This window comes from Drosophila teissieri, chromosome 3L (genome assembly GCF_016746235.2).
Source record: "Drosophila teissieri strain GT53w chromosome 3L, Prin_Dtei_1.1, whole genome shotgun sequence".
In the NCBI taxonomy this organism is placed as follows: Eukaryota; Metazoa; Arthropoda; class Insecta; order Diptera; family Drosophilidae; genus Drosophila; species Drosophila teissieri.
The window spans coordinates 5,225,604-5,241,056 of NC_053031.1; the positions used below are offsets into that span (position 1 = coordinate 5,225,604).

Genomic DNA, 15,453 nt, shown 5'->3' on the forward strand with positions numbered 1-15,453 from the left:
ATACCACCCATTAATATACCATCAGGTGCAGCTCGTGTGAGGGAGTCGATGGGGCAGTTTGGTGGGGATCGGGTAATTTACGACCCCTTCTTAGCCAGACCGTGATACTCACGTTTTTAGGCACTCGAGATAATTAATCGATCGCCACTTTAGATTGCTCAAATCACAAAAACAATCACCCATAACGCGTAGGTATATTACAGGAAGAGCGCTTTGAAAATCGTAGGCTATATAATCGGGCCATTTCGTCAGTTTTGGCCAGTCTCGCGGTCACTCCCGAACGGAGCATTTCTCAGTTTCAAGTCACCGCCCCTCCTCCCAAGATGGTAAAGAGTTGCCTGATTGTGTGCTTCATCGCTCTCCTGGTCATCCAGGTTCGGAGTGATCTAGCCGATGACCAAGAACAAGGTGAGTGGAGCCGAGCGGCATTACGAGCTAAACTGCCGAACGAATCCGATTGGCCAAGAGCTCAGCTTATCTACAGCCAATGGGCAGGCTCTCTCGTCTTATCACAGATCTTGTTGGCCTATTCGACTTGGCTAATCTAGACCTATTTTAGGAAGCATTCAATCATCAAGTGGCTACATAATAGTTTATGACTCTGTTGATCACGTGAAGGTAAATTTAAGTTAGGGTGCCATGCCTATTAATAGATTTATGTACATATGTTTAACAAGAAAGATTAAGTTTCTGAACTCAGTTAATAGGATCATTATTAAGCACTCAACGGTCTTATAATTATAATGAAGAATAATAATTATGAAGAATCGATCAATTTTAAAGAATTAGAGGCTTTGTTAGAAAAGAATTGTAGAATTGTTCACTACATGATATGTAGAATAAGCTTAAGTACTCAAATCGAATGCGTAATGGTGACAGCACGATAATCAGCTGAAACGTTTTTAACACGTTTTATTAAGCTGCAATCAAGCGATAGGGTGGTAGCCGCAACACCATAAACAGCTATAATTAAAACTGATTTATAGATCTGCTCCAGATAGGCTGAAAACTTGTTTACCACTTCAAATGTGTGTTTTATTAGACCCATTTTCCCCGCCGATTAGTTGCTAACCCAAAGTCCGGACTTTACAGCCCAACATCCCCGTCTGCAGTCATCACGCGACTTCGAGGCCCTCGACGAGGAGCTGGACACACGATTCTGGCACGATAAGGCCCAATCCATACTGGCCGATAAGCTGGCCAGCCATAAGAAACTCAACGAGAATCGCGCCAAGAACGTGATCCTATTTTTGGGCGATGGCATGTCCGTGCACACGATCGCAGCCACACGTGCTTTCATGGGCGATAGCAACAAACAGGTCTTCTTCGAGAAGTTCCCCTACTTGGGTCTGTCCAAGACCTATGCCGTCAACGAGCGCACTCCGGACTCGGCCAACACGGCGACGGCCTATTTGACCGGAGTCAAGGCCAACTATGGCACCATTGGCGTCAATGCCCAGGTGCAGAGGGGCGACTGCGTGACCAACTCGAGTACCCATGTCCAGAGCATTGGCCAGTGGGCCCAGGAGGCCGGCAAGTGGGCCGGTGTGGTGACCACCGCCCGGGTGACACACGCTTCTCCAGCCGGTGTTTATGCCCACGTCGCCGAGCGGAATTGGGAGCACGATGGTGAGATCACCAGCTCCAAATGCAGTTCGGACATCAACACGGATATTGCCCGACAGCTGGTGGAATGGCCAGTGGGTCAGGAACTGCGCGTCATCATGGGCGGCGGTCGATCCTATTTCCGGGATCAGTCCCAGCACGACGAGACTGGCGTTTCGGGCCTGCGAACCGATGGTCGCGATCTGATCAACGATTGGCAGGAGATCAAGAAACAGCAGGGAGCGGAGGGCAAGTACGTCTGGTCGCTGAAGGGCCTGAAGGAAACGGATCTCAGCAAGACGGACTATCTTCTCGGCCTCTTCGACACTTCCCACCTGCCCTACCATGGCGATCGTCGGCGCACCCATTATGAAGATGCCGAGCCATCCCTTTCCGACATGACCGAAGCCGCCATCAAAATGCTCAGCAAGAACGAGGAGGGTTACTTCCTGTTCGTCGAGAGTGGACGCATCGACATGGCCCATCATGCCACCAAGGCGAAGAAGGCTCTGGAGGATACCGAAGAATTCGCGGCAGCCATAGAGTTGGCTAGGAAGATGACCGACGAGGAGGACACGCTGATTGTGGTGACTTCGGATCACTCGCACACCATGTCCATTAACGGCTATCCGGTAAGAAACTAGCTTATATTTGAAAGAAGCCAAAATGACTATTAATTATGTATTTCTATTTTGAATTTAGTACCGCCGACAGAACATCCTTTCGTTAGCTCCCAATCTGGCCGATGATGAGCTGCCCTTTACCATCTTGTCCTATGCTAATGGTCCGGGATTCGTTGATACCTACAGTTCCAAGGACGGACGCATCGATCTTTCCCATGCGGACACAAATAATGCGGACTTTGCATTCCAGGCCACGGTGCCACTGAGCAGTGAAACCCACGGCGCCGAGGATGTGGGTGTCTTTGCCTCCGGTCCCTTCGAGCACCTTTTCACCGGCAATTACGAGCAGAGCTCCATCCCAGCCATGATGGCTTATGCCGCCAACATTGGACCCTTTGCCAAGGACAAGATTAATGAGCAATAAAGTGCCCACTGCAGTCGCTTACTCATAAGGAATACTCAATAAATTAATAAGGGGAAATACAAAATGTTATGCCTTTCCTGGTCAGTTATATAAATACATATATGTTACAAATATATTTCGCTTAATTTTCCACTAAAATGTATTTAGAGGAGGGGTGGGGATCCCAGGGGCAGTGGGGTCTTTCTTGCTGACGGATATTAAGAGGGCCACGCGAAGGCGGCAACTTAAACTGTATACAATTTTTGAGCTTAAGCAAATAAATAAATCCGGCAAATCGCTGTATCAGCAATTTGGCCAGTGAATGTTTCAGTTACTTGGGACTTTCAGTCCGTTGAATTGCGTTAACCTGAGCTCTTAAAAAGAAGGAACCAAGTTGCTAAAATAAATGTGTAAATTAAAATACATTCCAATCTTACCAACGGACATTTTGGATTGAGTCATTAGCATCCTGATTATTCATGTCCTCCTTTGAGTGGGAAAAACAAATGATTAAAGCCAAAACAAACAGGTAGCAAGCAAGATAATGGGCAGGTAATGTCTCAACCCACAGAAGGTAGAGCAGTTTTCCCGAAGGATCTGGGAAAGTCTTGCCCTGTCTACTTTACCTGGTTGCTTGACTGGCTTGGCCAGCGTTAGTTGTGTTTCGTGCTTCCTACTTGCAAGAGGTCAGCAAAAATGCTGGCTGTTTTGATTTGCACTATCTTGGCGATTTTACTGAGTGTTGTGGCCACGTCCTACATATGCATTCTATATGGAGTCAAACGTCGCGTTATTCAGCCCGTTAAAACAAAGAAATCCACTGAAATCAATCACATAGCTTATCAAAAGTATAATCAGGCTCCTGGACCGCGACCATGGCCCATTATTGGGAATCTGCATCTGCTGGATCGCTATAGAGACAGTCCCTTTGCGGGACTTACGGCGCTGTCCCAACAATACGGAGACATCTACTCCATGACTTTTGGCCACACCCGCTGCTTGGTGGTGAACAACTTGGAGCTGATCCGCGAGGTGCTGAACCAGAATGGCAAGCTGATGAGCGGGCGACCGGACTTCATACGGTATCATAAATTGTTTGGAGGAGAGCGAAGCAATTCACTGGCACTCTGCGATTGGTCACAGCTGCAGCAGAAGAGAAGGAATCTCGCCAGGCGCCACTGCTCGCCCAGGGAATCCTCCTCCTACTACATGAAAATGTCCCAAATTGGCTGCGAGGAAATGGAGCACTGGAATCGGGAGCTGAGAAACCAACTGGTGCCCGGAGAGCCCATCAACATAAAGCCACTGATTCTCAAGGCCTGCGGAAATATGTTTAGTCAGTACATGTGTTCCCTGAGGTTCGACTACGATGATATGGACTTCCAACAGATTGTTCAGTACTTTGATGAGATATTCTGGGAGATCAATCAGGGACACCCGCTAGATTTTCTACCCTGGCTATATCCCTTCTACCAGCGACACCTGAACAAGATCATCAACTGGTCCACGACCATCAGGCGCTTCATAATGGACAGGATTATCCGGCATCGGGAGCTGAACGTCGATTTGGATGAGCCAGATCGGGACTTCACGGATGCCCTACTTAAGAGCCTGCTTGAAGATAAAGATGTCTCCCGGAACACGATCATCTTTATGCTGGAGGATTTCATTGGCGGACACTCCGCGGTTGGAAATCTCGTGATGCTGGTGCTGGCCTATATAGCCAAGAATCTGGATATTGGAAGGAGAATCCAGGAGGAAATAGACGCAATTACATCAGAGGAAAAGAGGCCAATTAACTTACTGGACATGAGTGCTATGCCGTACACGATGGCGACTATTTTTGAGGTGCTGCGATATTCATCCTCCCCTATTGTTCCACATGTGGCCACTGAGGATACAGTGATCTCTGGCTACGGGGTGACCAAGGGCACCATTGTGTTCATCAACAATTATGTGCTCAACTCCAGCGAGAAGTACTGGGCAAATCCTACCGAATTTAATCCATTACGATTTTTGGAAACACCAAAGGAACAAAACCCCAAAAGTTTAAAAAGTTGTGATTCCGGCATCGAAAGTGATAATGAAAAACTTCAACTAAAGCGGAATATTCCGCATTTTCTACCCTTCAGCATCGGAAAGCGGACTTGCATTGGCCAGAATTTAGTGAGGGGCTTTGGTTTTCTGGTCCTGGTCAACGTCATGCAGAGATATGATATCAGCAGTCATGATGTTTCCACGATTAAGATCAGTCCTGAGAGTTTGGCACTGCCTGCCGATTGCTTTCCGTTGGTCTTGACACCCAGGAAATAGAACGGACTACTATAGCAAATTATAATTGCCAAAACATTTGATTAGTGGGCAAATCCCATTAAGCGATAGCAACTAAAGTATAAACCAGAAATAACTCAATATATATAATGGCTCCAGAATAAGATGTCTGCATTATTTCTTATCAAACATAACGAATAAGCTCAATCAAATAGTAAAACTATTTTACTGCTGAGTATATTTTCAATTATTCCACTAACGCAAATGCAAAATTTGTATTTCATGTCTATATTTTGTACGATACCATACACGCAAATTCTTATAGTTGCTCACCACACTATAAAAATTTCACATACATTCGATTCTTGAGGATCTTAATTTTAGATTAATTCGTTAAGAACTTCGTTATAATAAATGACTCAATTATGTTTAAACTGTACGCCGAATGTTAATTCAAGTATAATTCTTAAGCGAACTATTTACATTTTTTATTTTCTTTTAGAAATCAATAAACGTGGTCCAAGTTGGACAAGTTATAAATGACATAGAAACTTAAAGCTGAATAAACCTAAAACGACCTCTATGAATAAATGCAACTTGTTTACAAATGGTCAATTAAAAAATATTTTAAAAACAAAATATTTACGCAATAAATCTAAATGTACGGATACGGCATCCTTATGTTTATAATTAAAGATAATTATCTAAAAAAAAATCAAACTAGCAATATACGGATCTACTACTGGGTCTCCACAAGGAGCTGCGGCTTAACGTCCACCACAGGCTGTTCGGCTGGCTCTGCTACAACCTCCTTGAGATCGTCGCTAATCTCCTCCGGACTGGCAGTTCCGCCTCCATCATCAACGTCCAAGGTCTTGGGCAGCGGTCCCAACTTCTGTAGTATATCCACTGGCATTATCTCCGTTATAGTGGGCACGGAATTCACAGTGAATTGAGACGGCAGTTCGGGTAGAGTCGGCAGCTCGGGCAGGGGTGGTGGTGTGAAGTAAGGAGTTTTCATCGCGGGTGGTGGCGTAGGGTTAGTAGAAACAGGCAAGGGCACAGGCAGCGGCACTGGAACAGGAACTGGAACTGGTGATGGTACCATTGTAGCCGGCTGAGTATAGCCCTGATAACCACTTCCATCCAGCACGGGTATGGGTTGTGGTAGCACATTAACAGGCACAGGAGAAACGACAGCTCCACTTGGCATAGGCGGTGGACCACTCAGGTAATAGGGCATCCCATCGGGTAGAGGCATGGGCATCGATAGCGGCGGTGGAGGATGTTTGCTGAAGAATTCCTTAAGCATTGCCCCTTTCGTGACAGCATCGACATGCGCTGGTAAAATTGGCGGGCGATGTCGCAGGAATCCTGGAGGAATCTGAGGCAGGCGACCGGTCTTCATTAGCATGGCAAAATGCTTGGGATCGAATGGAGGGCGGTTGGGTGAACGTAGCATTCGTGTGTGCGTCTTCACTATTGCGCCTTTGAAAGGATCAAAATGAAAGTACCGGAACTTCGGTTTCTTCTGCACCAAAACAGGCTTTTCTAGATTGGCTGGCTTGGTTGTCAGTGGCGGTGGTGGTGGAGGTAACACAAGTAGCTCATCGCGAATCAGTTGCAGCTTTGCGGCGGCTTGGGAGCGACGCTCTTGATATTTCCGCAGGGCACGTTCCACCGCCATTCCAACAACAGCGCGGTCTTCGTTCTCGCTCTCGTATGTGGGCAGCACGTTATCCACGAAATTGACGCCTTTTCGCTTTGGTTTACTGAAAAACAAAATATATAAGAGTTTTTATATAAATATATTGAGAACTCTGTCTTACCTAATGTCCTCCATTGGTTCATCTATCGCAGCTGCCACTGTGCTCTTCTCCGCTACTATTATATCCTCACCGGAAGGTACTATTTCCAAGACGTTTCCTTTTTGTACGGCCACCGGCATCACTGACGCCGAGGACACCATTGATGGAATTGTCTCCACTGGGGCAATAGGAACAAGGGATTCTATGGGCATCATCGGCGCCATAGGCAGTTCCCTCAGAACCGATCCAGGTGGCTGAGGTGAGGAAGCTACTTCGCCCATATACTCCCCATACGTATTCGAATAATCTTCAGAGTACTGGGCATATGCTTGTTCCATGTTGTATGCGGAGTCCATATAGGCGGCGTAGGCGTCATAGCCCTCACCCATCGTATCCTGATTTTCCTGCTGCATTAATGACATATTGTAGTAGTAGGCAGCCGCTTCCATGCCCTGATTCTCCTCAAAATAATTTGCGAAGGCTCCTTCTGCGGATGATCGAGATCTTGGGGATATCGACCGTGATCTCGACCTGGAGAACGATCTCCTCCTGGTTGGTGATCGCGTTTTAGACCAACTGCGTCTCATCGGCGGCGAAGGTGGTTTAAAGGGCAAGGGGGAACGGGAGCGAGACAAGCGATCACGTTCTCGATCTCGGCTTAGTGAGTGACGACGACGAGAAGGAGGAGGTGACCGGGGTCCAGCCAATTTTGGTGGAATAGGGGATAATGAACTGCGTTTTCTATGCCCAGTTGTTGGCGGACGTCTTCTTCTATTCGGACTCCTACTGCGTGTTCGACTTCTTGTCAAGCTTCTACTATGACTTCTTCCTATCTTAATTCCTCCGACTGTAACCCCTCCGATTCGCTTAGTGTATCGGGAAGCTCTTCTGGGCGATGGAGGACGCCGACGTCTGGGGCTGGGAGTACGAGACTTGGCCCTCGAGCCGCGACGACGGGCCCTATTTCTAGAAATGGAACGGGACCGGGATCTGCGACGACTTCCGGCTGGTGGTGGTGGACTCCTTAGCTTAGGCTTAGATCGGGATTCAACAATGGTCGGTTTCACAATAGCAATCTCCTTCGGTGGCTTTTGTAGCGGTGGCTTAGGCAGCTCCGCCTTGGATGGTTCTGGTAGGTCTGGTTCATCCTTGTCGAAAAGCACAGATTTCCGTGTCAGTTTCAATGGCGAGATGGTCAACTTGATGGCTTCCCGATTGGCACTGAATATGTTGTTCACAGGAAACATTGTCTCCTTAACCACCTCTTGTGCCTGGACAGTTTCTTGTTCATCTACTGCCAGCTGCTCCTCACTGGAATTGCTTTTAAGTTCCTGTTTGCGATATTTATCCATGATCGCGTTGCGTTGCATTAAAAATAAGGATTCCATTTTTAGCAGTTCTTCCGAGATCTCATCCCCCGCATCATAGTTTTCACGCATCATCTGAATCCTGGCCAGATTGTCCTCAAGGCTCTTAAGTTTGCGAAGGTCCTTGCTAACGTTGTTTTTCTTTTGCAGCTGCTCTTTACCAGTGCTGTCATCTTGATTTGTGTTGCAATTAGCAGATGGTATGACCGATTCATCATTTGAAGAGTTTTCATTGGCTTCGTCGTCCTCTGAACTGGAGTCCTCCTCGGTTTCGCTACTGCTGCTACTTGTTGAGGAAGTCTCGCTACCCGAGGAACTTTCTTCGGCTGTGGAATTGCTCAAGGAGCTATTTTTTGAGGTGTCCAGCGTTTCCGACTCCACATGCTCGTCGGACATCTTAATACTATTCATGAATTTGTCATATAATTCATGGATGTTGCTCGTTGGCAGGTTCGCATTTTTGGATCGCGGAGGAGGTGTGCTGTTTGCATTCCACAGGGCGTTGGAATCGTCATCATCGCCATTAAATTGCGAAGCTATTGGCAAGGGTGGCAAAGGTGTAGCGTTAAGAGATGCGTTGGCACTTGGAGCAGGAGTAGGTGTAACGGGAGGGGCGTTCTTTGGCATACTGGCCATTGAATCGTCGTTTTCCCAGTTGTCGATGTAGTCATCCGTATCGGGACTTTCTTGCTCTTTTGCCGGTGGGGGAGCATTGGCCGCCACTGCACCGTTTCTAACCAGCACATCGCGCTCAATGGGTCGGGGAGGCGTGGCATTGCGTTCGATTTTTATAGTGGTTCGAGTAAAGTTCGTTTGCTGAGGCGGGGGCGTAAGATCTTTTTCCTTTTTAATGCTGAATTTTTTATACTCATCACTTCGTCTTGGCTGGGATCCAGTTGGATGACTGCCATGTAATTGATTTCTATCGTGTTCTAGATCTCTATCCCAATCCTCAACATCACTGTCGGGTCTTTGAAGTCGCCTCTCCTTACTTGAAGGGCGAGAGGACGATTTCCTCCCGCTTAATACTGATTCGCGCTTGAAAGGATTTTTATGTCTCGGTTGGCTTTTGTGATGATCGACCTCTGCTTTGACACTAGCAGATCTATTATGCCTGTTATTCGGAAGGGATTCCGCTTTAATCTCTTTGGGAGCCACTTTTCTCTCCTTGTATTCATTGGTGCGACGGAACAACTGCTCTTTAGTAGCCAGTAAAGCATCCAAATGCAAATCGGTATCTTCGAGCAGGGCGCCAATTCTACTATGAATTTCACTGGCCTTGAGCAGAGGATCCAGCTTGTCGGCTTTAGCAATCGGAACAACAGGAATGGACGACTTAAACGGCGGCGTGGTACTTCTTTCAATAGTTGCAGCTGGAGCTGAAATGGCAGTGTTTACTCGTGGAGGTGAATCGGCAAAAATATCAAAATCCTTGGGCTTTGTGTTATTGCCAATTGGAGTCTGAGAGATCTGAACTTGTGGTGGTGTCATTGGAGGAGTTCCTTCTCTACTCTCCCAAGATGAAGGCGCTTGATTTATTGTTCTTGAGTTGTGATCGCTTGTTGTTTCACTTTCACTACGGGAATTATGCGGCGTGCTTGATCGCTTGGACCTATCCAATCCATTTTCTTTCAGCGGATCCCAACATTTTCCTTGATATCTTTCCTTAGCCGAGTCCCACGAACGGTCCCTTAATTGGTCCTTGTGGGTCTCCTTTGGACATTTCGTTACAGATTTTTCTCTCGATCGCTTTGTGTGCTTATCCTTGGAACGTTCGTCACCTTTTTCTACTAATTGTCCCAACAGGTTGTCTTTTTTACGATCAGATGGCGTTACTTTAGAATGTTCTATTGCATTTAATTTTTTTGTTTCAGGTTTGTTTTCTGGTGACTTATTCTGAGTTCTTTCCTTAGAATGGTTTCTATCTTTCTCTTTGGAGCCCGCTCGAAGCCTTTTGTTTACGTTTTGCTCATTCGTATCCTTATTTTTGTCCTTGGATTCATTTCTTTTTTCGCTGCGCTCCTTAGATTTTTCCTTGGATAAGTCTCTGTTCTTTTCCTTATCGCCTAGCTTTTCCTTCGATTTTTCTCGTCGGTTATCCCTGGATCTGGACCTTTTCTTTGATTTCGCTCTGGTGTGTTCCGCATCTTTTGCCTTTCCTCTCGTTTGATCCCTGGCTTGTGATATTTCACGGGTTTTCGTCCTAGCCCGATCTCCCTCCCTAGATCGGTCTTTGGTTTTATCTCTGAATTGATCTCTTTCCTGGGACTTTCCACTTGCTTTACTCCTAAGCTCACCTCCAATTTCATCCTTTTCTGTAGATCGATTCATAATTGTTGCTCTGTTATACCTTTTATCTTGGGATCTTTCTCTACTTTTCCGACGAATAAAATCTCTATCTCTTGACTTTTCTCTTCCTTTCGCTGTGCTTTCATCCTTGTTTTTGGACTTTTCAGTGGACTTTCCTCGTGTTTCTTTTGACCTCTCCCTAGTTCTTCCTCGATTTTGGTTTCTGTCATGGAATCGATTACTAGTTTTTTTTCTTACGTCATTTCCGTGCATGGACTTCTCTCTCGATCGATCTATTTCACTTATCGTTTCGCTTGGGGGTTTCGCTTCCTTGGAGTTGTGGTCACCAGGTTCCGCTTTAGTCCTGCAACTCTCATGCTTTGTATTGGAGCACTCGGAAACAAGATTGAAAACAAAGGACACTGGTGGCTGCAATGCTGTCCAACTAAAAATAAAACATTATAAACTCAACTCTCGATATAAAAATGGAATTTACTTACACCACATCCGATTGGGGTCGCTTGCAACGACCTGAATTGCTGCTATTACCTGTTCCTGGGAGATTTTGCTGTGCGTACACTCCCGGCGGAGGTCCCTGTGTTGGGGGTCCACCCATCATGGGAGCTCCCATGCGATTCGGCGTGGGTGGTCGTCCAAAGAAAAGCGGCCGCATGCCCCTTGGTCCGCCCCTGTTCATTCGTGGCATAAAGCCCATGCGGGGAAAGTCAAAGCAAGGAGCTCTCATGTGGAATCTTAGCGGATTAATGCCTAATAGCGGCGTGGGTGGTGCTTGGGGAAGGGCAGCTGCTGCAGCCTCCTCCTGTTTCTCTTTCCTGGCCTTCTGCACATCCTCCACGTTTTTAAGGTCCTCCCCTGAGGAGTCCGAGTCCGAATAGAGGCCTTCGCTATCGTCCGCATCTTCGGTTTGGGCCTTTGGTGTCCCGACAGATCCGTTCTCATTGCGGGCCTGTTCCAGAATGCTACCTGGTAGCTTCCGCAGCGTTTTGCTTATGATCAGCTCCTTGGAGAGATGCTTTTTGACTGCTGGACTGCCAGGGTTATGATGGGGCGGGGTCACCACCTCGCCGGGTTCCAGACTATTGGTGTCATTGTCCTGGAGATCCTCCGGTGGCTTCGACTGTTTGCCAGTGGCTGGCTGCTCCATTCCGGCGGTCGATCCTCCAGCTGCTTGCGACATTTTCACATCCGGCGACCTCAAATCGGTTTGCCTCTCACTCCGCTCCCTTTTCGCTGGTTCTTTCTTGTTGTTTGCGGGCGCACACGCTTTTCTTTTTCTGCTCTCTCAATGGCGGCGCCGTGTTGCTGGGTTTCCACGCTGCGCTTTCCCTCGCCGAGCGGTAATATTGATTGGGCGGCGCGGGCGGACGTCCTCGTCGGTTGCAGCGGTGCACCAGCTCGGCGTTTGCGGTATCATGTACGTTCCCGGATAATGTTTATGCCATTATGAAAAACCAAAGCCAATAACTTTTCTGCAGCGAGTAAACACTGCTCAATGCAGAACAAAGTCTGGCCACATTGCATCTATCGGCAGGCAGTGCTGCCAGACCGCCTTCACGAATTTACTTTAAAAGTAGCTAAAAATAGGTTTCTTAAATCAATTTGACACGAAAATCTCCTATAGCAACATACAAAGCTAGGAGTTTCGTGTAAGCTCAAAGGTTCAAAATCCTAGATTGATTCTCAGAATCTCAATTAAAAATTATTGCGATTCATTTTTATTTTGCTATATCGGGCTTTCAAATTGTGCTTTCCCTGCAAACATGCTTAAGGCAGGTTTTAATCACAATTTTCATATATTTAAACAAACCATTATGAATTAGGAAAATTTTAGAAAATGTAGAAATATTTAAAAAAATGATACTTTTCCGGTGTGAATACTATCGATACTTATTGACACGTTTCTAGTGCGTACTTGCTATCGATATACTAGCGAAGACACCCTCCATAAAAGATAGCGAGTACACGTTGTTGTCAGCGTTGCCACCGTGTTGGACTCGTAACGCTCCCATATTTTAAATTGGATTTTGAATTCACCAACTTTGTATTTACTTAGCAACTGTCTTTTACATGCTCGGAAAGTTGTAGTAACTGTGCGAAACGCAAACACCCAAATGCGCTTTACCGCTGCAGACTGCACTTATTTCCGCTTCCTCTTGATGGCGAGCGGCGCTCACTCGAATGCGAAGTGCAAATAATTGACAAATACGGTTATCGTTGTGCCCGCTAAGCACACCGTCTCTAAATATAGATACATATATATACAGTGTGCGCGCACATAAGTCAAGCGCATCGTGGAAAATGCGCCTATCCGCAGATATTATGACATTGCCTTTGCCCGGCGGGTAAGGGAGATTCGAAAAAGGCGGAAAAGCTTTCCTCTGGCACATTGAGTTTCATCAAATATGAAGAGTTTGCACTGGGTGCTGCGCTTTTCCAATCAGGTAAAGTTTCTAAATAGCGCTTAGTTATATATATACATTTACATATATAATAATTTACATTTTCGTACAAAATGTAGTGTATTTTATTGCATTTTATTTAGTAACAAACAATTTAACTTACAAAGATTAAAGAAATGAAAGCTCATAAATCAATTAAAACCTTTAAAACTGCAAATTTGATTCATTTTCATCTCAGTGCAACACAGATGCCTTTAATTGCCGACAGCGCTCTCAGTTTTTCTTTCTTTTGTAGATTTGCATGTGCAACTTTCTCCGACTGCTGACGGCGACGGCGGCGGCGCTGCGGCAGAGGCGAAAGGTGCAAATTAATTTGTGCCGCCCCACAATAACCTTCCTCACTTTTATCCCCATCATCAAGCATAATCTCCTGCATTTCAAACGATTTTCCATCGTTTTCTTCTCAGCTTTGTCACGCTGCTCGCCTGAAGCTCAACCAAATATAAACACCCATCCTCAAAATGTGAGGTGTTATCTCATTTTGAAAATCACCCACTGCTAAGTGGATGCGCAATGAAAAACAAGGCAAAAAAAGTGCCACCATTGTTTGAGAACGTCGAAAAATCAACTTGGATGTCCCCGAGCAACGCTTGAGTTGAACCTACGTACAAAACTCATTGTATCCCATCACTGCGGTTCTTCAAGCAGGGCTTTGACTTTGGGCCTTTATGTGGCCACTGGCCATCCATTGGCGACCACGAGACTTCTCGAATTTGGCACTTGGGTGCGAAAACCTTGGGCAACATGGCACCTTTGGGATGGAGGGTGCTTTGTCCTTGGGAACAGAAGGAACATGATATTGCGAATATGTGGGGAAAAGCCTTTAGGATCAAAGCAGCTTAGGCATACGTTCTATGACAAATTGTTTGAATTGAAAATATCTGTACAATTACCGGTAAGCCCAACGCACATAATATTTTCAACTTAACACGCAATCCCTCTAAGTTAAGCAACCCAGTTTTCTTACTTTTAAACCTAGTATGTTTAATCTCATTTCATAAACTTTCTTAAATCACTTTCCTAAATCACTATAAGCAACCAGCACCCACGAGCTGCATAGCTTCCTCCTCTGCCATAACTAACTTAAATAAACATTTTTAAATGCCGCATTAAGCCAAATATGTGCGACTACAAATGTAGCTAATTTTTTCCCCATGCGAGCGTACTTATTTTCGCGATCTGGCCGGCAATTAATACCTGAGAAGCGTTAAAAGCGCAACGCTCCGTGGGCATTGAGGGCGGCACTTTTGTGTGTACTTAGTTGTACTTGCGTGGCGGCTGTTTGCCGGCGTTGACAAATGAGAGCGGTAAACGCTCCGCTCAGACCAGCGGCAGTTCCAATCCAAAAAGCTTACAGCAATGACGAGTCATTGACATTCGCTGCTGAACTAGAAAACTTATAGGCCCGCATTCGAAAAATGTGATAATTGCAGTGGAGTACGATGTAAATCAAATATGATATATGAGGCATAGAAATCTATATCCGATGTGGGATGTAGTCTAATAAACAAATTGAAATTAAATATATCCTTCAATCAGAGGTATCATTATAACAAAAGTTTCTGGGCAAGGATGTCAGTCAATATTCCTCATTTAAGATTTGGAGCTTAAGTATCCTTAGGAATACTTTTTAAAGCAACGATTCCCACAATTAGTTAATATAATAACCATTATTATATATACTTACCATTAAGCAGATATTGAATCTATATACTAAATAAAATTGTATGATATGAATGGTCCAAATAGGTGGTATCCTCTGTAAGGGCTTACCAAATTCCCTAACCACATCCGTTTATGTTCGTGTTAATTATAAATATTTGTAAATACACACACACACCTGTTGGCGTCGCTAATTGGCAGATTTAGAGGAACCGAGAGGTAAAACACGAACCACACAAATGAAGATCTCTGTCAATTTACGGACTGCTAGGCATACAAAAAACTTCTATTGTTCCTGCCCAAATTGGCTTAATTTATTTGGGCATGCTTTCATCACATGCGCATCTCCAGAGGGATGAATTGGCGATGAAGGGGTTGCGGGCCAGTTCTCTTTGGACAGGTAGTAGCTCCGTATGAGCTTGGCTTCTAGCGATGAGGTGCTAATCACAGGTCGCACGTTCGTTCCAGTATAGGCGGCACAAAAAAGCGGGGCAAGATGCTCGATTCTTAGAACGCAGTTTCTCCGGCAGCCACATATACAGATGTGGAAGTACACGTATGAAAAATTAAATAAAATCCCCTCGGCAATCGTTGAAGCAGTTTGAAATCCAATCGTAATTACTGCTTCGTTCACTCTCCCGTGACCAACTCGCATCAAATGCGATGAAACCATTTGCTGCGGGTCTAGGAAATTGTGATCCCTAATTGGGTGGGGAAAGGTTGTAAGCAAATGAAGTGGCATCTGCAAGGGTATAATTTGATTGTGGAACCTTCTTGAAAAATGGGGATAATACATAAGTAAAAGTTTTTGAAGCTTTGGATGAGAAAATCATGCTTATATGACATGCAACCTCGGAATTAGAGTTAAATGGAAGTATTTATTGTGCAAAAGTTATGATTGTTGCAGAAGTATTTTCTATACATTGAAGACCATCAAAGTCCCCA

General features: G+C 45.5%; 3 protein-coding genes across 3 annotated transcripts; 2 read left to right on the forward strand and 1 right to left on the reverse strand.

Annotated features, from left to right (window-relative positions):
* The first annotated feature begins 273 nt into the window (after positions 1 to 273).
* Positions 274 to 2,743, forward strand: LOC122618507 (alkaline phosphatase). The gene is made up of 3 exons (XM_043794996.1): positions 274 to 408; positions 1,093 to 2,237; positions 2,308 to 2,743. The coding sequence occupies exons 1-3, from the start codon at positions 324 to 326 to the stop codon at positions 2,650 to 2,652; spliced, it is 1,575 nt and encodes a 524-aa protein (XP_043650931.1). The 5' UTR covers positions 274 to 323; the 3' UTR covers positions 2,653 to 2,743.
* Positions 2,744 to 2,993: 250 nt separating this feature from the next.
* On the forward strand, positions 2,994 to 4,962 carry LOC122618506 (cytochrome P450 307a1). Its single transcript, XM_043794995.1, has one exon. The coding sequence runs from the start codon at positions 3,328 to 3,330 to the stop codon at positions 4,942 to 4,944; it is 1,617 nt and encodes a 538-aa protein (XP_043650930.1). The 5' UTR covers positions 2,994 to 3,327; the 3' UTR covers positions 4,945 to 4,962.
* Positions 4,963 to 5,630: 668 nt separating this feature from the next.
* Positions 5,631 to 11,897, reverse strand: LOC122618505 (serine/arginine repetitive matrix protein 2). Its single transcript, XM_043794994.1, has 3 exons — positions 10,867 to 11,897; positions 6,732 to 10,811; positions 5,631 to 6,674 (listed from the first exon to the last, which is right to left on the reverse strand). The coding sequence occupies exons 1-3, from the start codon at positions 11,562 to 11,564 to the stop codon at positions 5,642 to 5,644; spliced, it is 5,811 nt and encodes a 1,936-aa protein (XP_043650929.1). The 5' UTR covers positions 11,565 to 11,897; the 3' UTR covers positions 5,631 to 5,641.
* Between the last annotated feature and the right edge of the window lie 3,556 nt (positions 11,898 to 15,453).